The sequence below is a fragment of the Pantherophis guttatus genome, chromosome 9 (genome assembly GCF_059756535.1).
Source record: "Pantherophis guttatus breed Tessera chromosome 9, ASM5975653v1, whole genome shotgun sequence".
NCBI lineage: Eukaryota > Metazoa > Chordata > Lepidosauria > Squamata > Colubridae > Pantherophis > Pantherophis guttatus.
This window is the reverse complement of record NC_142071.1, coordinates 17,058,887-17,081,405: the sequence shown is the minus strand read 5'-3', so window position 1 is coordinate 17,081,405 and position 22,519 is coordinate 17,058,887. Positions and strand designations below refer to the sequence as shown.

At 39.1% G+C, this 22,519-nt stretch overlaps 1 protein-coding gene across 2 annotated transcripts; it reads right to left on the bottom strand.

The window, feature by feature from the left end:
* Positions 1-9,798: 9,798 nt before the first annotated feature.
* Positions 9,799-21,492, bottom strand: TMEM218 (transmembrane protein 218). 2 transcript variants are annotated; one of them, XM_034436987.2, is made up of 4 exons: positions 21,302-21,492; positions 19,881-19,998; positions 17,702-17,804; positions 9,799-12,565 (listed from the first exon to the last, which is right to left on the bottom strand). In XM_034436987.2, the coding sequence occupies exons 2-4, from the start codon at positions 19,988-19,990 to the stop codon at positions 12,428-12,430; spliced, it is 351 nt and encodes a 116-aa protein (XP_034292878.1). In that variant the 5' UTR covers positions 19,991-19,998; positions 21,302-21,492; the 3' UTR covers positions 9,799-12,427. The 2 variants fall into 2 exon arrangements, with proteins under 2 accessions (XP_034292878.1, XP_034292877.1); XM_034436986.3 differs by lacking the exon at positions 21,302-21,492 and adding an exon at positions 21,051-21,279.
* Positions 21,493-22,519: the final 1,027 nt, after the last annotated feature.

The window sequence follows — 22,519 nt, the reverse complement described above, 5'->3', positions numbered from 1 at the left end:
AATCTGCAGTGAAGAGTGTAGTCCACAAGGCATTTAGGGCCACCTAGACCAAGTAGCCCCAATTTCTAGAGTGACTGAAAAAGTGGGCCAGGAAGAAATTAGCATTTGATGTTTGCTGTTGATAAAGTCCAGCACAACAACTGTTAGTAATTAGAATGTAACACATGAATAATAACCAAACAAGAGCTATGTCCTCATGTACAATTATTAAGGTATTACATGGACTGGAAATAAATCAAACTTTTCCAGGCCTCCTTTACCTAAAAGAACCGAAATGTTTGTGAGACATTTTGTTAGAACTAAGTTCAATCAAACCCAACAGCTCTCCACTGTTATTATTAAACATGATAGGTGCCAAATATAGTGTTTATACACAGTACAAACGTACAGCATAATTGAATTCTCCTCCTTGGAGTTTAACACACAGACGAACATTTGTTCTTGGTGTGGTTTTATTAAGCCTGATTCCACCAGCAAAGACTAGGAGGAGGAGGAGATGGAAGAAGAGGGTCACAAAGGCTTATACTGTTAAGTTGTAATTTATTTGAAGCAAATCTGCTAAACAGAAAATAGGCCACTGGAGTTCTCTGGTATCTGAGAAAAAACTGGGGCAGAAAAACATCCATTGAATTGTGTTATATTTCCACCAGCTTCTGGTTCAAAAAGAAGGACTTTGCTAAGAAGGACTTTTTGGAGCTGAAGGATCCTTCCAAATTTTGACCCAGGAGAATTTTTTTTTAAAAAAAGGTGGCAAAGAGTGGTGAGCACCATCCCATCCTCACTTTTGCCCTGTTTGCCTACTTCCACCTTTAAAATAAATAACTGATAAGTAAAGCTATCAATTAAGATCCTTCAATATCTCAGGGCAATACTGAACACTCTGGATGATCAATCAAATCATTCCTATTCAAACTCCAGGTCTTACAAATTGCAGTACATCATCACAAGAAAAAGGAATAAGAGAAAATGGATATTGGATTGATGGTTCTAACTAAACTCACTAGGTGGCACTGCTGTTATAAGAAAAATTTTAAGAGTTTAGGTTGACCTTCCAGGGTTGCCAAGTTAAATGTAATTTCCAAGTAACTAACATCTGGGGAAAAAATTCAACAACAATTCATTATACATTGGGTGAAGTTTCCGTTTGTCTTTTTCAAATTTACTGTGAGTTAATTTCATTGTGACCCCAAATCCTAGTCTTACAAAAGACCGCATAACATTTAAAATTGTCCGTTTTCCTTACACTAAAAATACTTTTCTTAAATGTTGATCAAATTCCATACTTTTTTCATCTTCATAAGATAATGCCAAAAATAGTAATCTTTCTTGAAAGAAGACTGACCTCTGGATCATTCATGATTGGCCTTGTCTTCACCTCTTCCATCTCTGCAATTTATTTTATTTCTTCCCTTTTCAGTTATAAAGGGAATAACTAAATATAAAGGTTCCTACATGATATGCAGGTCAATGATAATTTTACAAAGTTGCTTACAATCAATGAAATTAAGCTGCAGAAATAACATTCACAAAATGGCTTCATTTTGATCCTCCACACACATAAACTCTAAGCACGCAAATGAATAATTTATTGTCCTGCAGTGAAATTATTCAAAACAGGTCCCTTCCAACTCTGTTAGACTGTTTTCGTCATTCCACCTATTTATTTCAGTTGGACTGCGGAACACAAATGATGCTGAAACAACTGAAGCTATAAAGCCTACTTCCATGCATTCACACCTACTGCCAAAGATACACTCGGAGAACAGATTGCCGACTAATTCCAAAGGAGGATTTATTTATTTATTTAGTATATGGTTGGTCACACACAGTATTAAAACACTTCATTTTTACAGGTTAAAAACAATTAAAACAATAAAAAAGCAGTAAGAAAACCTAAAAGGAAAACAGAAATAACATTTCAAAGTTTAATGTCGAGTTTGGAGATCCAGTCAGTAGCTGCCATTGTTATGCAGAGGAAGTCCCTAGAATCTCCTGGATACCAGGGGAGGAGACATGCTGTTATAGCACATGCAAGAACGAGTAATGTGGCCTTTTAATAGAAAGTACCTGTTGCATTTTTAGGCTAGAATTCAATTCATCAGGTACAGAGAAGGGAAAATAGATTTAATAGTGATACCCCAGAACTATAAAACAGCACAATCAGACATTTCTATGCAAAGCAAAAATGATGCAGCTTACAGCGATCACTCATCTATCATTATTCCTTAAGCTTTCTATGTTCTTTAAACATCCAAAGAGAAATAGAATATCCCAATTCTTAAACTCATCCGAACTATATATAGGGAGTCCTCAACTTACAACTACAATTTCTGTTGTTACGTGAGACATTTGTTAAGTAAGTTATGCCCCATTATACGATGTTTCCTGTCATGGTTGTTAAGTGAATCGCTGCAGTTGATAAGTTAGTAACCTGGTTGTTAAGTGAATCTGGCTTCCCCTTGGCTTTGCTTGTCAAAAGGTGGGAAAAGGGGATCGTGTGACCTTGGGACACAGCAATGGTCATAAGTATGAGTCAGTTGCCAAGCAACTGAATTTTGATCACATGATCATGGGGATGCTACAAAGGTTGTAAGTGTGAAAAACAGACATAACTCACTTGTTTCAGTGCCGTTGGAACTTTGAACGGTTACTAATAAGCCGTTGTAAGTTGAGGACTACCTGTAGAATCAAACTTGTTGAACCATTTTGTATCATCTCTTGAACCTGGATGTGCCCTTATCTCTGCAGGTTACACAGTTCATATGACAGACACTTTTCTGAAAAAAATCCTGCTTGGCATGTTGAATCATTTTAAGCAACTTTGATTAATGGGGCTTCCTGACAGGTCTTTGCATTCCAAAGTAAGGGAAGCCGGGATTCCTCCAGGGAGCCAGGATTTCTGGCTATAAAGGATATAACTGCCTGTTAAAGGCATCAAGACCTCTTTGGTTTGTTTTACGGACATCAGCTTCTGTATAACTCATTATATACTTCGCAACTCCCAATTAACATTTGCACCTTTGTTTTCTCTTTTGCCTGGCACTTCCTCTCAGTTCTTTGTTCTATTCCTCTTGCTTTAGGGGACCTTCTTTCAATTCCCCCCTCCCCAAACATATTTTCAGCTACCTTGATTTCTCCTGTATGAGACTCTGCATGTTGTGGTGAATTATAATGGAGACCTAGAAGCCACCTAATGAGAAGGGAGGACTCACTGGAGAAGAGTCTAATGCTGGGAACGATGGAGGGCAAAAGAAGAAGGGGACAACAGAGAACGAGGCGGCTGGATGGAATCACTGAAGCAGTCGGCATGAATGGACTCTGGGGCATTGTAGAGGACAGGAAGGCCTGGAGGAACTTTGTCCATGGGGTTACGATGGGTCAGACACAACTTCCCGACTAACAATAACAACAAAGAAGACACCTACTTCTTAACAGTCATGAAAGGCAGAAAAGGTGAAGGATGCAGACTTTGATTTAAAATGCAAATGACAAACATCTGCTTTAACCTGAAACACACCAATCTCAGAGCCGGTCTGATCCAGGGGTGAAGGGACCAGACTAGAAACCAGGAAACTCTGAGTTCTAGTCCCGTCTCAGACATGAAAGCCAGTTGGGTGACTTTGGGACAGTCACTCGATTTCAGCTCACCTCACCTCACAGGATTGTTGTTGTTGTGGAGAAAATAAGAGAAAGGTAAGTTTTCTGCCTTGAGTTATTTATAAAAATAATAAAGATGAGATAAAAAATAATGATTAAAAAGCTCCCTGTCGGCTCCTGTTCCATCTTGAGATATAAACAATTGAACCTGGGACCCTTGCAATGCTGATGTTCTGTCCCTTAGCTCTGACCATTATGAAGTGATCACAGCAATATAATTCCCCGCATGCATCCCCTTCATTGTCTATCCATTTTGTGTCATGGACCTTTCCTTTGGATGAATTCCCTTGCACGGAATGAGGTTAAAATGCAGAATCCTGGAGCTTTGATCAGCTATGGTTCCATTCTCTATCTAAGAAATTTGCAGACATTCAGAGTATACACTGTCGCTGAATGCCACGCACCTGTCTGGAGAAGAAGTTGTCATACACAAATATCTGGATCCCTCAAATCCACACCATTCCAAGCTTTTATGCTAATAAAAGCACCTTCTTTTTTTTCAATTTTGCTTATTCCTTTGTGTTTTAGGACTGTAACTTTAAACTTCCCCTTGGTCCAACCAAATACTAGTCAGGAAACAATCAACTGAGATCAACTGAGAATTCAGATTCTTCTTTCTGACTTGTAGAATCTTAGTTTATATTCTATTGGGAACTATTTTATTGTTTTGTTTTACTGATACATGCTAAAGTTTTTTTAAAAACACACACAGAGACCTTTAAATTTTTTCCAACTTTTTTTTTTAAAAGAAAAACCTTTTTTCCCCTTAATCTAATCACTTATTCCCAGCAGAAGCTGCTTAAAAAACACCACCGAGTATTATAAGACTTGTGATAAAATCAGCAATGTTGCCTGCGTAACACAGGAGGACCCTCCTGGCTTCTTCCCTGCCCAGAGTTGTCTACTTCCTCAATGCAGGTAGAAAAGACTCCTCCATGCAGCAATTTGCATAAAACCAATTTCTTAAAACCCTTAATTAAAATCTAAAAAGTTTGCCAGGTAAATTGGAAGGACATTTTTGTCAATGGTGGGAAGCTGCTGACATCTTTCAGAGTAGGCTGTTTGGATCCTGTATCCTTGACCTCACCCTATCCTTTCCTTCCCCTTTGGCACATCTCTCTTCTGTTTTTATTTCTGTCCTCTTGCTTTGTCCTCTTATCAGTTTATGCGTCAATCTGTTATCTGAGGAAATTTCCTGAATGGACGTTAACCTGGCTGACGGCAAGCTTTCTTGAAAATGGAATTGTTGATTTCTGAAACTTCCCTCTAATTCTTTTCTGAAAACCGTTTCAAAGTTCCATTCCACCCCTTTGTGTTGGGAATTTGTTTTAATTTAAAGGATATTTATTTTCATCTGGCAAGATGTCCAAACTTCAAAGCTGAAGTACAAAAGTTGAATGTTGAAACATCTTGCAAAAACCTCTAGGCCCTTGGTCTAAAGCAGTGCTTCTCATCCTTGGCAAGCTTAAGATGTGTGGACTTCAACGCCCAGAATTCCCTAGCCAGCATTCTGGGAGATGGTCCACACATTTTAATTTGCCAAGGTTGAGAAATGCTGCTCTAGACCAACGTTGCTTAATCTTGCAAAGCTCATAAAAATTAACTTATGAGGTAACTTGTGTTACAAGAGAACACTTAATATTGTAAACAGAAAATAGCCCTACAAACCAACAGCCACATTGAAAATAGTTAGTTCCCAGTTAAATTAATTTAGAAGATTGCATTTGTTGGAAAAAGTATTGGGAGAGTATCTTAAGAAACAAGGAGGAGGAGAAAGGAGGAAGTGGGGGAAGGGTGGGAGGAGGAGGAGGAGAGGAGGAGGAGGAGGAGGAGGAAGTGGGGGAAGGGTGGGAGGAGGAGGAGAGGAGGAGGAAGTGGAAGAGAAGGAGGAGAGGAGGAGGAGGAGGAGGAGGAGGAGGAGGAGGAAGAAGAAGAAGAAGAAGAAGAAGAAGAAGAAGAAGAAGAAGAAGAAGAAGAAGAAGAAGAAGAAGAAGAAGAAGAAGAAGAAGAAGAAGAAGAAGAAGAAGAAGAAGAAGAAGAAGAAGAAGAAGAAGAAGAAGAAGAAGAAGAAGAAGAAGAAGCTTCTACTGATAAACAGGGAGAGGTGATCACCTTAGGCAACTGATTGTACATGTTCTACAACAGCTCCTTATTGCTCTTCTTTTAATTATTATTTTTATTGCTAAAATACATTTTTTTTGGTCAAAATATATTATTACTGTGAGATATGAATATCGAGCAACCCCAATGCTATGGGAGGTCAACATGGCATTCATGTAAAGATTATAAATCTACACTCTGCATCCAGACTAAATTATAGCTGTCTTCAGGAAGCATTTCATGTCACCGAATGATGGACAATTCATTCTGCCTTAGCCAAGGTAGATGATCTAACTGGCCAAGGCTCCCTTTAGAAGTAAATCTCTTTGGGCTGCCAATCCAAAATCATCCTGCTTCCCCTCCCACTCCTATAATGAATTTAATTTTTATTATTTTGATAAGAAGCAAAAAGAGGGGAGAATGTGATGAAAACCATTACATCTGGATGTCCCCTAACATTCTGTAAAAAAGGCAGAACAGCTACAGGCTAAAAAAGCTGCTCTGGATACATTCCAGTAGGTAAGGAAGAGAACAGGCAGCCTATGAGTGCATCGACTAGAATGGATAGCCAAGACTAGAATGGATAGCCAAGACAGGGGACGTTTGGCAGAATTACAAACTGCAGATCCTCTCTCAGTATCTTCTCCAGTTGAGGCCTTGATCCTTCTTCCTTATCCTTTCAGAAAACAGTAGCTAAAGGATTAGACCCACCCAAGAAGTGGCTTTGGTAGTTTTCTAGCAGGGTCTCCGTGTAACTGGAATACAGGTAGTCCTTCATTTATGACCGCAACTGAGCCCAAAATTTCTGTTGCTAAGTGAGCCATTTGTTGAGTGAGTTTGGCTCCATTTTACAAGCTTTCTTGCCACAATTATTAAGTGAATCACTGCACTTGTTAGTCATGCGGTTGTTAAGTGAATCTGGCTTCCCCATTGACTTTGTCAGGTCAAAAAAGATGATCACATCACCTTAGGACACTGCAACCGTCATAAATATGAGTCGGTTGCCAAGCGCCTGAATTTTGATCATGTGACTATGAGGATGCTACAACAATCATAAGTGTGAAATGCTCCCGGTTCAGACCGGATCGCCCGATATGGTAGCGATGGAGACGGGTAGTTCGGAGAACCCGTAGCAAAAATCCCTGCCCCTCCCCCATGCCCAGTGAGCCACACGATCACCAGAGGCTTTTAAAAAAAATTTTAAAAGCATTTTTTCAACAAACTCTTTGTCCGAAAACATGCTTTTAAAAGTAAAAAAAAAAAGCCTCTGATGATCGTGCGGCTCAACTGGGATCGTCAAAGGCTTTTAAAAGCATTTTTTCTACAACCTCTTCGGCCGAAGGGGTTGTAGAAAAAATGCTTTTAAAAGCTTCTGACGATCCCAGCTGAGTTGCCTGATGAGGCTTTTTTTTCTTTTAAAAACATTTTTTCTACAACCTCTTCGGCCGAAGAGGTTGTAGAAAAAACGCTTTTAAAAGGCTTTGATGATCCCAGCTGAGTTGCCTGATCAGCAGAGGCTTTTAAAAGCATTTTTTAACAACCGCTTTGGTCAAAGAGGTTGTAGAAAAAATGCTTTTAAAAGTTTTAAAAAAAAAGTTGGCCACGCCCACCATCACATTACCCTCCTCCCACCAAGCCACGCCCACAGAACCGGTAGTAACAAATTTTAGATTTCACCACTGGTCATAAGTCACTTTTTTCAGTGCCGTTGTAACTTTGAATAAACAAACTGTTGTAAATTCAGGACTATCTGTACTTTGTCAAGGTAAATATTGAAAAGAGCAATGCAGAGATAGATCAGATTAGTATCTGAAAGGGTCATCCAGCAAGTCAAAAATGCTGGGCAAAACTACTGTCAAGGTGCCTTGTCCACAAGATTTGAGCTTGGCCCAAGGGCTTCTGGACCCAGACTGAGAATGAAACACATTTCCAGTTGTACCAGAGAATGTTTTATATGCTACCCTGATCAAGGAATCCCCAGCAGTGCTTTATGTAGCAAGGGGGGCAGTCCTGTGCTGAGAAAATAAAAGCAAACCTTTCAGGATATTACCCTGGAAATCTTCAGAAATCAATGGAGCATGTCTGTCTCCCCAGACACGCTTTCTCGGACCATAGGGTTGTGAGACTTAAAACAGAGCTACTTGACAAATTGCAGCAGGAGGCTGCAGAATTAACACATTTAATTAAGCCTCTCAGGGCTCAGACCAGCAGTATACGCTGTTCAAACAAACAGGGAAAGGAAAGAGCTGAGCTACCAACTTTAGCATCCTTAGGCTAGAAAGACGGCAAGAGTATGTTTTCCATGGAGGTCTTGTGAATAGGTCAATGAGATGAGATTTCCCATCAGTATTATCTCTTCCCCCATCAGTGAGAATTCCTGGTTAGGGTAAACACTTAACCAAAAAGGACAAAAGAAATTAGAGATACAGAAATGTGCTACTCCAGGGGTCTCCAACCCCCGGTCTCCTGACCAGCCCTTGTCTGCAGCATGGCAGAAACTGGTCCACGCAAACAAGCAAACCTCCATCTGCAGGATGCAGGCAGCACGCGAAACCATGCCACCTCCGGTCCGCAGAAAAAACCTCTCTCCATTGAACCAGTCCCTGGTGCCCAAAAGGTTGGCGGCCTGTCCTACTCTTTGCATTGACCTCAGACAGTGGCAAAGTGTGTGAAAAGGACCCCCATCACAGGTGCCCATCCTAACCATGGGCCATGATGGCACAGTGGTTAGAATGCAATATTGCAGGCTAACTCACTGCTCATTGCCAGGAGTTTGATTCTGACCGGCTCAAAGCTGACTCAGCCTTCCATCCTTCTGAGATCGATAAAATGAGAACGTAAATTGTTGGGGGCACCATGCTGACTCTGTAAACCCCTTAGAGAGGGCTATAAGCGCTATGAAGCGGTATATAAGCCTAAGTGCTATTGCTAACATCAAGCCCTGAATAGAGCAGAGGTCTTCAAACTTGGCAGCTTTAAGACTTGTGGACTTCAACTCCCAGAATTCTCCAGCCAGTTGAAGTCCACAAGTCCTAAAGCTGCCAAGTTTGAAGACCTCTGGAATAGAGTGTCATCATCACTATTGTCAGCCATTCAGTTGTGTCTGACATCTTCCCAATTCCTTGGTGTTGTCCCAGCCAGCTTTTTTCAAATGTGGAAACCAAATTAACACCCACTGAGTCAAAGATAGCTTCTATCTACACAGTCATCTTTTGCTCTTGTTCCTGCCATTGTTTCAGGATGAATGAATGTAGTTCAGCCACATATAGACCTAGGCCTGAATGAAGTTGTCTGTTGTGGCCTGTCGGCTGCCGACCGACAGAGAATGGAGCTGTCAGAGATAGTGATAGAGGCAGAGACAGAGCCTGGGCCGTCCATCAGCCTCCAGGTCTGGAGATGGCTGATGAGGAAGAGGAGGAACAGCTGAGTCCAGTGCCTGACGCACGGATGCATAGAAGGCAGAGGAGAGGAGAGTAGTAGAAATCTATGGACCGATCCTTGGAATGGAAGAGTCACCGCTGCTAGCGAAGCCTGACCCTAACTTTCAGGACAAAAGACAGGGGTGGAGATGAAAAGGTGTGGCAGACAACTATTCATCTCCCTGCCGGACAGGCTTGTTAGCCTGCTGTGAGAAGAGAGAGAGAGAGACTTTTTGCCGGGGCTGCTGGTGCTCACAATAAAGGGAATATTTATTTAACTACAGAGGGTTTGTAGTGTTTGGGAGCTGGGTCAGAACATTGTCTCTTCAAACATCATAGAAAAATCATGCTCCCTTTATGTTTTTTAATCCTAATATTATGCAGGTTGGACACTGTCCAATGTCCAGTGTCCAGTCCTTCAGTGCCATTGGGACCATAATATTATAGATCATTATACAGGTTGATGCATTCCAAAAGTTCAATATTGAAAGCATAATTGAGAGTCAGTTTGGTCTAGTCTAGCGGTTAAGGCACCAGGCTAGAAAGCAGGAGGCTGCGAGTTCAATACCTGCTTTAGCCATTAGGTAATTTGCAAAAATAATAAAGGCAGGATACAAATAAATATAATTAAATAAGTGATATTTATTATTACTGAGTAATTGTAATCAATACAATTGATTAAATAATACTTGAGACTTAACAGTATATAGAACAATCAAACAATAAGCAATTATAAGGAATTCATCCCCTCCAAATATCTGAGGCTTGTAGCATATAAGCCAATCAAATCAGCAAGTTAATAGTCATTAGAGTATTTAAAACATTAGATATAACATCAGAAAGGAAAAGAGTTCAAAGATGGGGAAGCAGATTACAAGAAGTGATTCACTTCAATAGAGCATGCAGAGAGATTATCCTTAAATGGGAAAAGCAGAAAAATAAATCTTAAAAAATGCAACATTACAGCTTGGAACATCAAACAGCTAGTTTTAAAAACTTTACTCTGTAGAAATGGAAGCAGTTTTGTAAGAACACTGCCATGTTAGTCTGTAAAAATATTGTTAAAAATGAAATTAGAAGAACCAAGATCTCCGGAATTTGTGATGCCTTGACGACGCCTCTCCCCACTTGGGTTTTTATGGCTTTCCAAGTCATCTGATGCCAATTAATATGTGATATGGAAGCACCACTAATCTATTTCAGGAAGCTATCCCTGCTGGGTTTTTAAGTATTCCTTCGTTGGCCAATTACTTTCCCACTTATTTCTCTTGTTAAAAAGAAGGTTCAGCTATTTTAAAATTATCCTTTCAGGTTTTTATTATTATTATTATTATTCATTCCCAGGGCAAGTTTCTAATGAAGTTAGGAAATCTTATCTATAATCTTGTTAGAGGGAGCCCTTGACCGTCTCCCATACCTCTTTATTAAGGGAAGAAAGGTAGATGAGGTCTTTTCTCCATTTCGAGTTTGTTTGCTTTACGCCATGTTAAAATCATTCCATGATTAATACCACCAAGATGGACACTGGAATTGCCTGAAATATCCTTAAAAATACATAGAGCAAAAATGTCATGCAGTCAGTGGCATACAATGATAACAAACCTATAGAGACAGTACCATGAACACTGAGCCACCATTAAGGCTGATCTAATTCCACAATTTTGCAGATTCATGATGTAACTATTGTTATTCATTTAATTTCATTCCATTTGTGTACCATCTAATGTCTCAATGACTCCTGATATATAATCCTAATCATAACTCAACAGTTACAAACATTTATGATAAGTATTGATCCACAAAATCAATTAAACATCATAATAACATAAACAAGTCAAATAATAATGTAGAATTTGCTACGTTTGGCTTCTACATTCTATACTTGAGCAGATCTAGAAACCTTATGCTTATGATCAGGACTCTAAAATTATGTGACACAGGTTGTAGTCTGATAAATACAGGGTATTTTTCCCCTTGCCAGTTATTATGCAACTATTTTCCATATTATAATATTAGCTAACTTTGAGTATTTTTAGTGGGAAGGCAAAATATTTAATTTTAATATTTAATTTAATGTTAAAATTCAGTTATGCCTCAGCCTACTGATTTCAATCAGTTACGTCTTTAATACCAAGTGGCTTATGCTGGTTAGGGATTATGAGAATTGGTCCAACGCATATGGATAACATTAGACTATATAAAGTCCTGGACATCTCATTCATGGAGAATAATTGCAATTAACGTGAATAGAATTTTAGAAATGCATTCATGCAAGGCATATTAACATATGAAATCCAGAATCCAGTAGAGCAATGTTTCTCAACCTTGGCAGCTTCGAGATGCGTGGACTTCAACTCCCAGAATTCCCCAGCCAAATCTGTGTTGAAGTCCACACATCTTAAAAACTGCCAAGGTTGAGAAACACTGCATCCAACAAAAAGTATGGATATTATCTGACATCACTGTTAAGGCACTACTTTCTTCTTTGTGTATCAGGGCAGACATAGAGCTGAACATTATCTCTGCCAAACAAATCCGTTAGATGTAACCATCGGAACAAATATATGATATTGGTTGCTCAACTGTGATTTAGCAACACTGATCATCTGTTGGTGAAGAAAAATGATCTGTTTCAGTTTTGTCCTCCTGGAACAATTTGGCCAAGAGGCTTCTCAAAGGGATTCATTAGCATCTCTCACCTGTATTACACAGGCGGAGTAGACAATAAATAAGCCCTGGGGGATCCATTAAATTAAATCCAATAAATACAGAAAGTACTAAAAAGAAATTCACAAGCGAAGTTTCACCATACAGAGCCTGGAGGAAAACAATCTGATTACAAACCAGATTGACGTTCCATCATTTCATGCGAATGCATTTTTATTTGTTTAATACAGTGTTCTGGTAAATGGGCAGTTACCAATACTGCAACACATGTTTTATGGGATTGAATCAGCATTTTCTGAACTTTTATACAAACACATCTTCATACAAATACATTTTCAATTAACCAAAATTAGAACACAAAGGGGAAAAAACAAACTTAATATTCACGATGCATTTGGTTGTACTCATTTACTGTATCTGAAACTTCTCGTATCTTGAAGGAAACTCAAGATACTGTATTATACAAATTCTGTATTTGTGAACAATACTTTTTGATTCATTGAACTGAATCTTGTGTCTTCAGTCACCGGAATGGGAAATGTTCTTGGGGCTAAAGTATCATCAAGGACTCACAGCTGATTATTCTAAGTGCTGGATCTCAACGGTTTGGCATACACAGGTTGCAGAAGGTGGTGAGTCAGAAGCAAAAACATACATCCCAGGAAAACCACAGTTAAAACGAAGAGCAGGATGAAACGGCCAATGAAGAAGGTGTCTACAACCTGAGAATATAACACCGTTAAGTCACAATTGTGGCTGGAGATCTCTTCAGCATTAGATGTCATTAAACTGAAATGTGTTGCATCAGTCTTGGCAGGTGCTAAAGCTCCCTGCATATTTTCTTGACAACTGAGATGAGTTGGTTGGGGACTGAGCAGGGCTGTTTCATTTGAAAAAAAATGCAAAGAAGAGCAACTAAGATGATTAAAGGTCTGGAGACTAAAACATAAAGAACAGTTGCAGGATTTGGGTTTGGCTAGTCTAGAGAAAAGAAGGACTAAGGGTTAACAGTATTCCAGTATTTGAGAGGATGCCAAAAAGAGGGGGGGGGAGGGTTCAATTTATCCTCCAACGCACCAGAGGGCAGGACAAGAAACAATGGGTGGAAACTAACCAAGGAGAGAAGCAACCTGGAATTAAGGAGAAACTTCCTAACAGTGAGGACAATTAACCAGTGGAACAGGAGCTGCCTTCAGGAATTGTGGGTGCTCCATCACTGGAGGTTTTTAAGAGACTAGACAGTCACTTATCTGAAACGGTATAGGGTCTCCTGCTTGACTAGGAGGACTAGAAGACCTCCAAGGTCCCTTCCAGCTCTATTCTGATTCCTTTGTGGCCCCTTCACTTCCACAATCACTTCTTTAGGGAGGCTTGCTTGATACATACTTGCACTAGCTTTTCTGATGGGTGTGTGTGCGGGTTTATTCTCCCAAACTTTTAAATCCTTGGTGCCTAAATCTACTTGTAGTCACTAGTATTTTTAAAAAAATAATAGAGTGATTTTATTTATATATTTATTTTTGCATTGCTTTGATTTTACTAATTGTATTTTTTTTTTCAAATTACAGTAGTGGCCAAAATTGTGGAAACCTTTTGGGAAAAGTTTATTTTCTAAAACTAGCTAATAACACCACTTTTTTTTTGGAATAGTACCATAACATTATATATCAATGGAAAGATAATTTAATCAAGAATGTAATGCAATAACTTATGAATGATTTGCTATTAGAATAGCAGTTACAGTATAAAGAAGAAAAGTGAAACACATAGAAAAAATGAAATATACAAAAATTATCACCATGTCAAGTTAATAGTTGGGTAAACTTTAGCATGAATTACGGCCTTACAGCGTCTTCCCATGGAGTGAACCAAGTCTTTTAGTTCTGCAGCTGTTATAATGTGAAACCAAGATTGAATGATGGCTTCTATTAACTGAGTTTTATTGCTGGGTCGCTTCTGACTAACAAGTTTCTTTAGTCGACTCCATAGATTTTCAATTGGGTTAAGATCTGGGCTATTCCCAGGCCATTCTAGCAGTGGAATATCTTGAAACTCCAAAAAAAAAAAAAAAAAAAAAAAAAAAAGTGATGTTATTAGTGATATTATCAAACCTCAAAAATACACTTTTCCCAAAAGGTTTCTACAATTTTGGCCACTACTGTACTTACTAAAACACAACTGAAATGCAGCACATAAATAAGCAAAATAGAGAAGCACTACGAATAGAAGAGCACTGCAAGATATGGTCAAAAACCTATTAAACCTGCATTCTCTTCTCACTCTAGCTGATCATATCCTACCAGGAACCCGCAAACACAAAGATGGACAATGATGGCAACTTTGTGACCCGTGGACTTCAACTCCCAGAATTCCTGAGCCAGCAGGAAATCTAGGAGTTGAAGTCCACAGATTGTAAAATTTTCATAGTTGCCCACCCCTGTGCAAGCAGGACCTCTCCTGGCTCCAGTTTCCCAATGACGTTTTCCTTGGCCTCCTAATATTAAATGCAGTTTCATAGGTTTGGGGGAAGGTTAAGCTCCTAATAGGTGGAATTTGGAGTTCCTTTATATAATTTCTTTCCAACTTTCTATTGAGTTAGAAAGAAAAAAGAACAAATACGCAGAAATGAATAAAGAAACCAAGGAAACATCCAAGGTGAAAATAATTTCAGACTCCAATATAGGCTTGAATAGAGGCATCTGTTTCACTCCATGTGGCCTGGCCTGGTCACTCAGAACTTAGACAGTAACTATGGACAACCTATCTAAAATATATAATTTATATTTTATATTTCTTAACCATTCATCCCCTTATGATGTATTTACAAACCAGGGCAGAGGGGGATAAAAGGAATTAAAAACTTTTGATTGCACACAAAAAGACATACAAACACGCCAATTCATGCTTCGAGTATGAAACGTACAGTGTATGATCCAATTTGTCTTTACCCCAGCAAAGAGAGAAGCAATGCAAAAATCAACTTTTCAGCTTCTGGGCCTACATGATCCTCTGTGTTGAGTGAAGGCAAGTTTCACAAAACAAGATTAATGCAAGTTTGACCTCTCCTGGCTACAGGACAAACCTCCTGTGGGTGATGTGTTTGCTCATTCCACAAGCTTTACTTTTTAATTAGTCGATTAGCACATTGTGGGTGCTGAAAACTCTGTGCAGGCATTATCGATATTCTATTGTGCTTAACCTCCTGCTGAAATTAACTCTAAAGATATCCCAAATGATTCTTCTATAATACTGCCCTCTCTCTCAACCCACATATTCTGGTACCCTCTTTCCATTGCTATTCCTGGTTCTGAAAATCAAGGAGATGCATGAAGGGTAGATTTATTCTTGTTTCTAGCCAAACCAGGGATTCCACTTGCATCTTGAACTTTATCTAACACTCAATAGTGATTGCCCTGTCTCAAATATCAAAAAAATCTACCAGACTTGATAGGTGTTTATTGTTTGCCACTGCTACACTGAATTAGATTTAGGAAACATGGAACAATCTAAACAAAACTAAAGTGATACATGGAACTTTCACAGATGCTTTTCCTTCAGAAATGACATTGACCTCCCTTGTGGAGAAGGGCTGCATTGGCTGTCCCTCAAATTGAGGTGCTGGATAAAAAATCCTTCAGAATGTAACTCCAGCTAAGGCAACGGTCTGTGTTACACAAGTGTGCTGATGGCAGAACTGGGCAGGAACGTGGGCAGGAAGGAGCCCTGCAAGAAGCACAACACTCTCATCATCAAGGAGAGAAGGACAGAAGAGCTTCAGAATGAGTATAGAATTTAAAGAATTAAGTCTGGGAAATCTATGGGAAAAAGGAATCAATTGCCTCTAAAGTTGATCTGAGACAGACACACACACAGCTCTTAATAAAAATTCAGACTGTTTTGGAGGGTTAATCTAGCAGCAGGTAAAAGCCTAAAGGAATATTTGATTATTGGTGAAATCTGCTGGAAGCATCAGCTACGTTAGTAAAAGTTAAAAGGTAGAACTATACATGGTACCAAAGAAAAGATGGGGAGGGGGTTAGGATGCACTCTAATAAGGTAAAAGCAGAAGCCAAGGATCTGCACGTAGAGGAATAAGAACCAGCTCCTGAGATCAAAGAAGACAAGTTGTGTTCATCACAATTAAGGTTATCGTGATATCCTTAATGTCTCTCTGAGTTTGGTGGTTTACTTGTGGATGTTTCACTCTCTGACTAGGTAACATTATCAGTGCTCAAAGTTCACATCTTTACTGCCATTAATTATGGAACTTTTTATTTTTTGCAAAAGATGATGGATCTTATTTCTAGATTTAAAAAATAGTATTTTTTTAAAAAAATCTGAAGCTCAGACAGTTAAGAACTTTTCAGTGTGAAAAATTTTTTCTTTTTTAGAAAAACTATAATAAAGCATCCATTTCCCTATTTAATTGTAGGATTAGTTGTCTGAAACTATGAGAGGCAAGTCATTAAGTAGTGGCAGATATGGGAGAGTCCCATAAAAAGAACAGCACTGGATTGAGCGATGAAAAAAAAGAATTCATGAAGGGTAATTTTCATAACTTGCTGCAAATTATAGCACAGGCTTTAAAGAAGTTCAAGCAAAACCTATTTTGGCTGACCCTAATAATAAACAGCAGCCATAATGGCTAATGAAATTTTTATATTGAGTGCCAACTATTAGTAAGTAAAGGCAACACAGTCATTAGTCGTTATTAGTCTGACCCGCAACAGATTTATAAGCAGCAGAATAGAATTTCAGGAGACAGGAAGCAGGAAATTGTATGAATCCAAATCAAAGCTTCAGAATGCAAATGTAATTGTGTGGCCTGTTGAAGAATTTTTTCATCAAAACAAGAAAAGAGCTGAAGCATAAATGAGACAGTATCTCCAAAAGTTTAACAAGCAGTTATAACTGAACTTTCCTTTTTAAGATGCAACGGACTCCTAGAAAAGCAAGGCACTCTGTGTCTAATGGGGAAAAAAATTCTATGAATAATACAACATGGAAGCACGTTCCCTTTGCAAACAAACCTTAGTGTAAAAGCATTTCCTCTCACCTAATAAGGTGAGCAAGCATTATTTTTGAGACTTCTGTTTCCAGTTTAAATACTTAGTTTTTATAGCTGATTTTTTTCATGCCTGGGGATAAAGAGCCATTTAGTTTCAGATTTTAATTTCATTTTCCTGTTGCCCATATTCTCTTATTGCCTTTTTGATTTCTTTAGATAAGACACAGCACAAGCTTCACAAATGCAAAATTCATTTGGCAAGTCTTTATAATCAATGGGAGTCCTCTAGTGCCTGCTTCTGATCACAGAACGGGAATTCAAACAACTAAAACAAGCAGCTTGGTCTTTCAGTTAAACTTGATAAACAACCTTCACTTTTAACGTCAGACGTCTAGATTTTCAGGCAAGCAAAAGAAGTTACTTTGAGTATTTTTGATTATGCTCAAATAACTCATTATGAGAGGCTGTTTCATTTCCCTTTAGTGCCAGATACTTGCTTCAAAATAGAATCCTATCCTTGAGCCCTTAGCCTGCCATAAATTCAATCTGATCCAAAGTATCCACCCACTCTTAGTTGGAGTCTTTGATACCCAACTGCCAAGCCAGCCCAGAGCTTCTAATAACTTGGGGCAGCACTAGCATTCTAACTCTGGTTCTTACTGTCATCACTTCCAGCAATGCTTCCCTTGTTCTGGCCACAATTGAGAAACAGGCAATTAACTCTCTGCTTGGGGTGATGCATTTCATTGAGACTATACTTAGCCCATGTGCTCAATCAGCTCAAAGACGGCGTTTGCCTTGGTTTCATCAACAGCTGAGACAGAACACGTTGATTTGCAGATGCTTTTACCTTGATTTCTATAACTGGTGCGGGAAACTTGCCGGCTCGAGGAAAAAGCAACAAGGTTAAAGTGATGATCACAGCAGCAAAGAAAACGAGAATGACTGAAAACCTAAAGAAATAGAAAGTTAATGCAGAAATCATCACAATATTTGAATGCTAGCATCTCTTACTTGTATATAATCTACATTAGTTCTTGCTCATAAGCCAAATATTAGATGTACAGGTAGTCCTTGACCTACAACAACTGAGCTCAAAATTTCTACTGTTAAGCAAGGCAGTTGTTAAGTGAATTTTGTTCCATGATATGACCTTTTTGATGCAGTTAAGTGAATCACTGCAATTGATAAGTGAATCATGAGGTTATTAAATGAATCTGGCTTCCCCCATTGACTTTGCTTCTTGGAAGCCAGCTTGGAAGGTTACAATGGTGATCACATGATCCCAGAACAGTGCAACCGTTTATAAATATATGACAGTTGCCAAACACTCACATTTTGATCGCGTAATCATGGGGATGCTGCAACGGTAATAAGTTTGAAAACTAGACATAATTCACCTTTTTTCAAGAGGTGTTGGAATTTGGGTCACTAAATGAAAGATTGTAAATCGAGGAATTCCTGTATGTCTTTACTTCTGTTGATGAAAAGAAGGTAAACTCTGGGGTTTCCCTTTTTTCCCCTTCCAGCCAGAACATAACATCTTCTGTGAACCCTAAGAACGAGGGCCATCAAGTCCAGGAAGGGAAAAGGAAGAAGGCACAGGAAGTGCCTGGCATCAGGTTATAAAATGACAATTTAACATTTAATTACACATTCTCATATTTATGCTTCTAATCAGTTTAATTACTGAAATTCACAACTCTGAATTGATCTGGGGAGGATCTGTCTTTATGTCAGGATAATCTAGAAAATGAATTGTTATGTCTTATATTAAGTAACATATCTGTCAATTTTCATTTCATGCAACTTTTCAGAGTACCTTTTAATAATCTCTCCTGCAAAATCACATTATTTTTTGACAACGAAGTGCAAAAAATTTTCAAACATTTCTTATGCTTTCATCCAAACAATATTAAAGTGATGTACATTAAACTTCTGCTTTTAAAAAAGGAACACCGTGGTTCTTTAAAGTTTAATAGTCACCTTCAGCATTACAAGAAGTCGTTAATTCAACTACTTCCTAACCTTGTATACTATGAAATACTTACAGCAACCATAAACAGCTCTAGTTTGGCTCTGTTACTGAAATGCTAAATATGCATAAGCAATGTAAGAATGCTCCATTCACTTGAGAAAAATTGACCTATTATTGAACTGCTTATTACAGGCTCTATACTCTCATTGAAATAGCCACTCCAGATATTCAGAGAACAGTTCACTAGCAAATCAGAAAGAGGGGAAAAATAGAAAGTGGAGTTTGCTATATAGCTATAGCACAGAGCGAAGACGTTTCAAATTGTATAAAAGCTTTGCTACTTCAAAGAAAGCTTTACATGTGACACTAATACAAAGAAACAATGCCAGATACAATTAAGAAAATTCACAGAGGACAACGGGAGCATTAATGAGAAACAGCAGGTGCCCAATAAGAGAAATGATTCTGTTGAAAGGATTGTATCACCTTTGTACACAGGTTAGCAGATCAATAGTTAACATGATCAAGTGGGACCATTCCACTGGTCCAGAAACCTGCAACTGCACCGAGGCAGGCTGTGTAAAATGTCCTTGTTAGGGCCAGGCAGTCTTTCATCGCAGCATTTTGCTACAGCCAATTTAAGAGCGCAGAAATTATGTTTAACGGTGGAAAGAAACAGAACCTGGTGAATGAGCAGAAGAAATGCTGGGGAGGCTTCCTGGAGACTGGATCATACTCTGCATATCTAAGAGCTACTGCCCTGACAGGTAAACATGATCATGGATCAACATTAGGAAATTTACAGAGCTAACACTCCAGAGAGTTGAATGATCTAATAAAAAAAAATCACCTCATTGCTGCTCAGGTTACCAGCGTTCATCACCATGAAAAGTCTCTTTGTTAACATCTCATTTGTATTATATAATGTTAAAACAATTCAGGTTAAGAATCTCCAGCATTTGCACAAAAATCTGCTTTCTTAAGCCTTGCCTGAAATTATTTTGAAGAGCAGCATCCCCTCCATTTATTTTGCTAGTAATAGAGATCTCACCTAGCAAGTCCAGCAGCTCTGGATAACAACATGCACAGCAGTAAAGTCAAGACCCAGACCACTGCCAAGATGAATACTCCAGGCCCAACTCCAAGTATTGTACCAGTCATCCTTTTCTCTGAAAGATCAAGAAAAGTTAAAGGAAGCTTCATGAACCACTGTTATGTTTATTTAATGTGTTTGAATTGTTACTTCTTTCTCCATCTGCACCAACACTCCTCTGTTTTCCAAGCTGTATGGCAACCATGGAGGAAAATAAACCAATAGATGCCATTCTTCTTTGTTGCTCCATTTATTTAGGTGCTGTGCTACTACTGGTATTTCCCTTCCTCCAGGATGCACTGGATTGCATAGGTGGGTCACATGCATAAAATTCTCCCAGGCCTGTGAAACAAGGTTAATCAAAACCAGGTAACACATCATGGTTGAAAGACAGGAAGAAAAGGAAGTACAGGCAATCATCAATTTACTATCACAACTGAGGCCAAAATCTCTGTTGCTAAGCAAGACAGTAAAGTGAGTTTTGTCCCATTTTACGACCATTCTTGCCAGTTAAGTGAATCCTTGCAGTTATTAAGTGAGTAACAGGGCTAAGTGAATCTGGCTTCCCCATTGATTTTGCTTGTCAGAAAGTGCAAAAGGTGACCACGTGACCCTGGGACACTGCCAATCATCATAAATACATCCCAATTGTTAAGCATCTGAATTTTGATCATGTAACCATGAGGATGCTTCAATGGTCAGAAGTGTGAAAAACAGTCATAAATCGCTTTTTTTCAATCACTCAATTTTAAACAGTCACTAAATGAATGGTTGTAAGTGGAGATTGCCTGTTGCAAAAATCTGATCATTCTTAGATGGCAGCAAAGAGTCTGTTCATGTGGATTTTTGCAGCCCAGCTCTACAAATCTGAGGAAAAAGCAGCTCAATGGCTGTATTCTTACATTATGTTATCTTATGCATGATTCCCAAATAAATCTGCTGAATCTGCACAATATACTGTACAACCTAAGACTAAACAAGGGTTGCATTCACACAACATGGTGCACCAAAAGACAGCTGGCTGATCTGCTGTATCCAACGCTGTATGTTTTAAATCGGTGCCTCTTCCTGCTTTTAATCATGGCCATTAAAGGGGAAATACTTCCAATTCCCCCTCTCTTCCCCTACCCGAATCAGTCAAAGTGGCCCCCAGGGCACAAACAGGATTAAAAGAAAAGGTTGAAAGAATCAACATTGTAAATCTGGCAGGCAAAGACCATCTTGGTCAAAGCTTTCCCGGTGGAATTCCTGCCTGCCTTAAAGCAACTAAAAACTTTTTTTTTAAATTAAGGATCCAGCCACGAGACAGAAATAATATCAATAAAAATAAAATAATAAAAATAAGCAAGCAGAGGCCTTCCACGCGTGACCGGACCTACCCCCAAACTCCTTGCCTTCCGAAAGCGGGCAATCTTAACCAATCCTGGGAAAGCTTTGAACGAGATATTTCCCGGGAGAGCCAATAAGCGTTGATCTTGCTTTTTCACTATCGGATCGGATTGGCGGTTGCTCGGGGCAACCCGAAGCCTCGCGGAGAGGCAGACGGAGAGAGCGCGAGCGCACCTCCAGTCGCCCGTCTGCCTACGGATTGGTTCAGAGGAGAAGCGGTTTTTCACCAATCGCCTTCGCCCGTACGGCGTGACGTCATCGCCTTTTCTCCCTCTAAATCTGGGATTGTGATCTTTTGGGAGTCTGGCTGGAAAATCGCAGGATTTCTAATGTGAATCAAAGCTTCGCCCCTCGCCTTTTCTCTCTCTTTAATAAGGGAAGTTATTTACAGTATAAATTTATGTCTTTTCCTGCCCAGTTGTTAGCTCACCTGGTTGAAGAAACAAACAAGCACAATTTAATGGCACTAAAATATGTGCTAATTTAGCACTCAGGATTAGCTAAAAAAAAGAAACAACCCACCAAATCCTGGCAAGTCAAAATGAAGCACCTGCAAGAACAGGCTGCAGTAACAGAAATAACAAAAAGAACAGCTTTCTCTCTCTCTCTCTCTCTTTCCAATTGGCGTAGATATTAGCTATATGAAGTTTAAGATGTTTAATAAATTAGAATACAAAATCAGCAACATGAATAGGTGGTTGCCCCCGGCCCCGGGCCAAATTTGGAAAACAGATTCTCCTTTTGGGGGAGGGCTTTGTTAAATGCTTCTGCTAATTGAGATCATTCTTCAATTATTTTTTCACCCCACTTTGGCAAGAACTTGCTTGTGCGGGTGTGTGCATGTGTTAAAAATGTTATAAGAGGAAAACATCTCACACTTGTTTTGCTTGCTTATTTTCAACATTAGAGAACATCTAAAATAGAAACACTTGTAATATCCAATTGAGAAAATTGCCATCTGTCCTTTCTTTTCCCACTTCAGATATGTGTAAGGAATTGCTATCCTTCTGGTTAGTTTTAAACTTCATCAGAACATGTTTAAATAATACAAGATCACAGGAGTTGCTTGGATTCTGAATATCAGTGGCCCCCAATCTTTTGAGCACCAGGGACCGGTTCAATGGTTTTTCTGTGGACCGGAGGGGGTGTGGTTTTGTGTGCTGCCTGCAACCTGCGGATGAGACTTCGCTTGTTTGTGTGGCCTGGTT

Coding starts and splice junctions, on each gene's coding strand:
- TMEM218 (XM_034436986.3), bottom strand. CDS start 21,117: ATGTTGATTCTTTCAACCTTTTCTTTTAATCCTGTTTGTGCCCTGGGG. Junction 19,999..21,050: donor GGCCACTTTGACTGATTCGG/GTAGGGGAAGAG, acceptor TTGATCTTTCAG/AGAAAAGGATGACTGGTACA. Junction 12,566..17,701: donor CACCAGTTATAGAAATCAAG/GTAAAAGCATCT, acceptor TTATATTCTCAG/GTTGTAGACACCTTCTTCAT.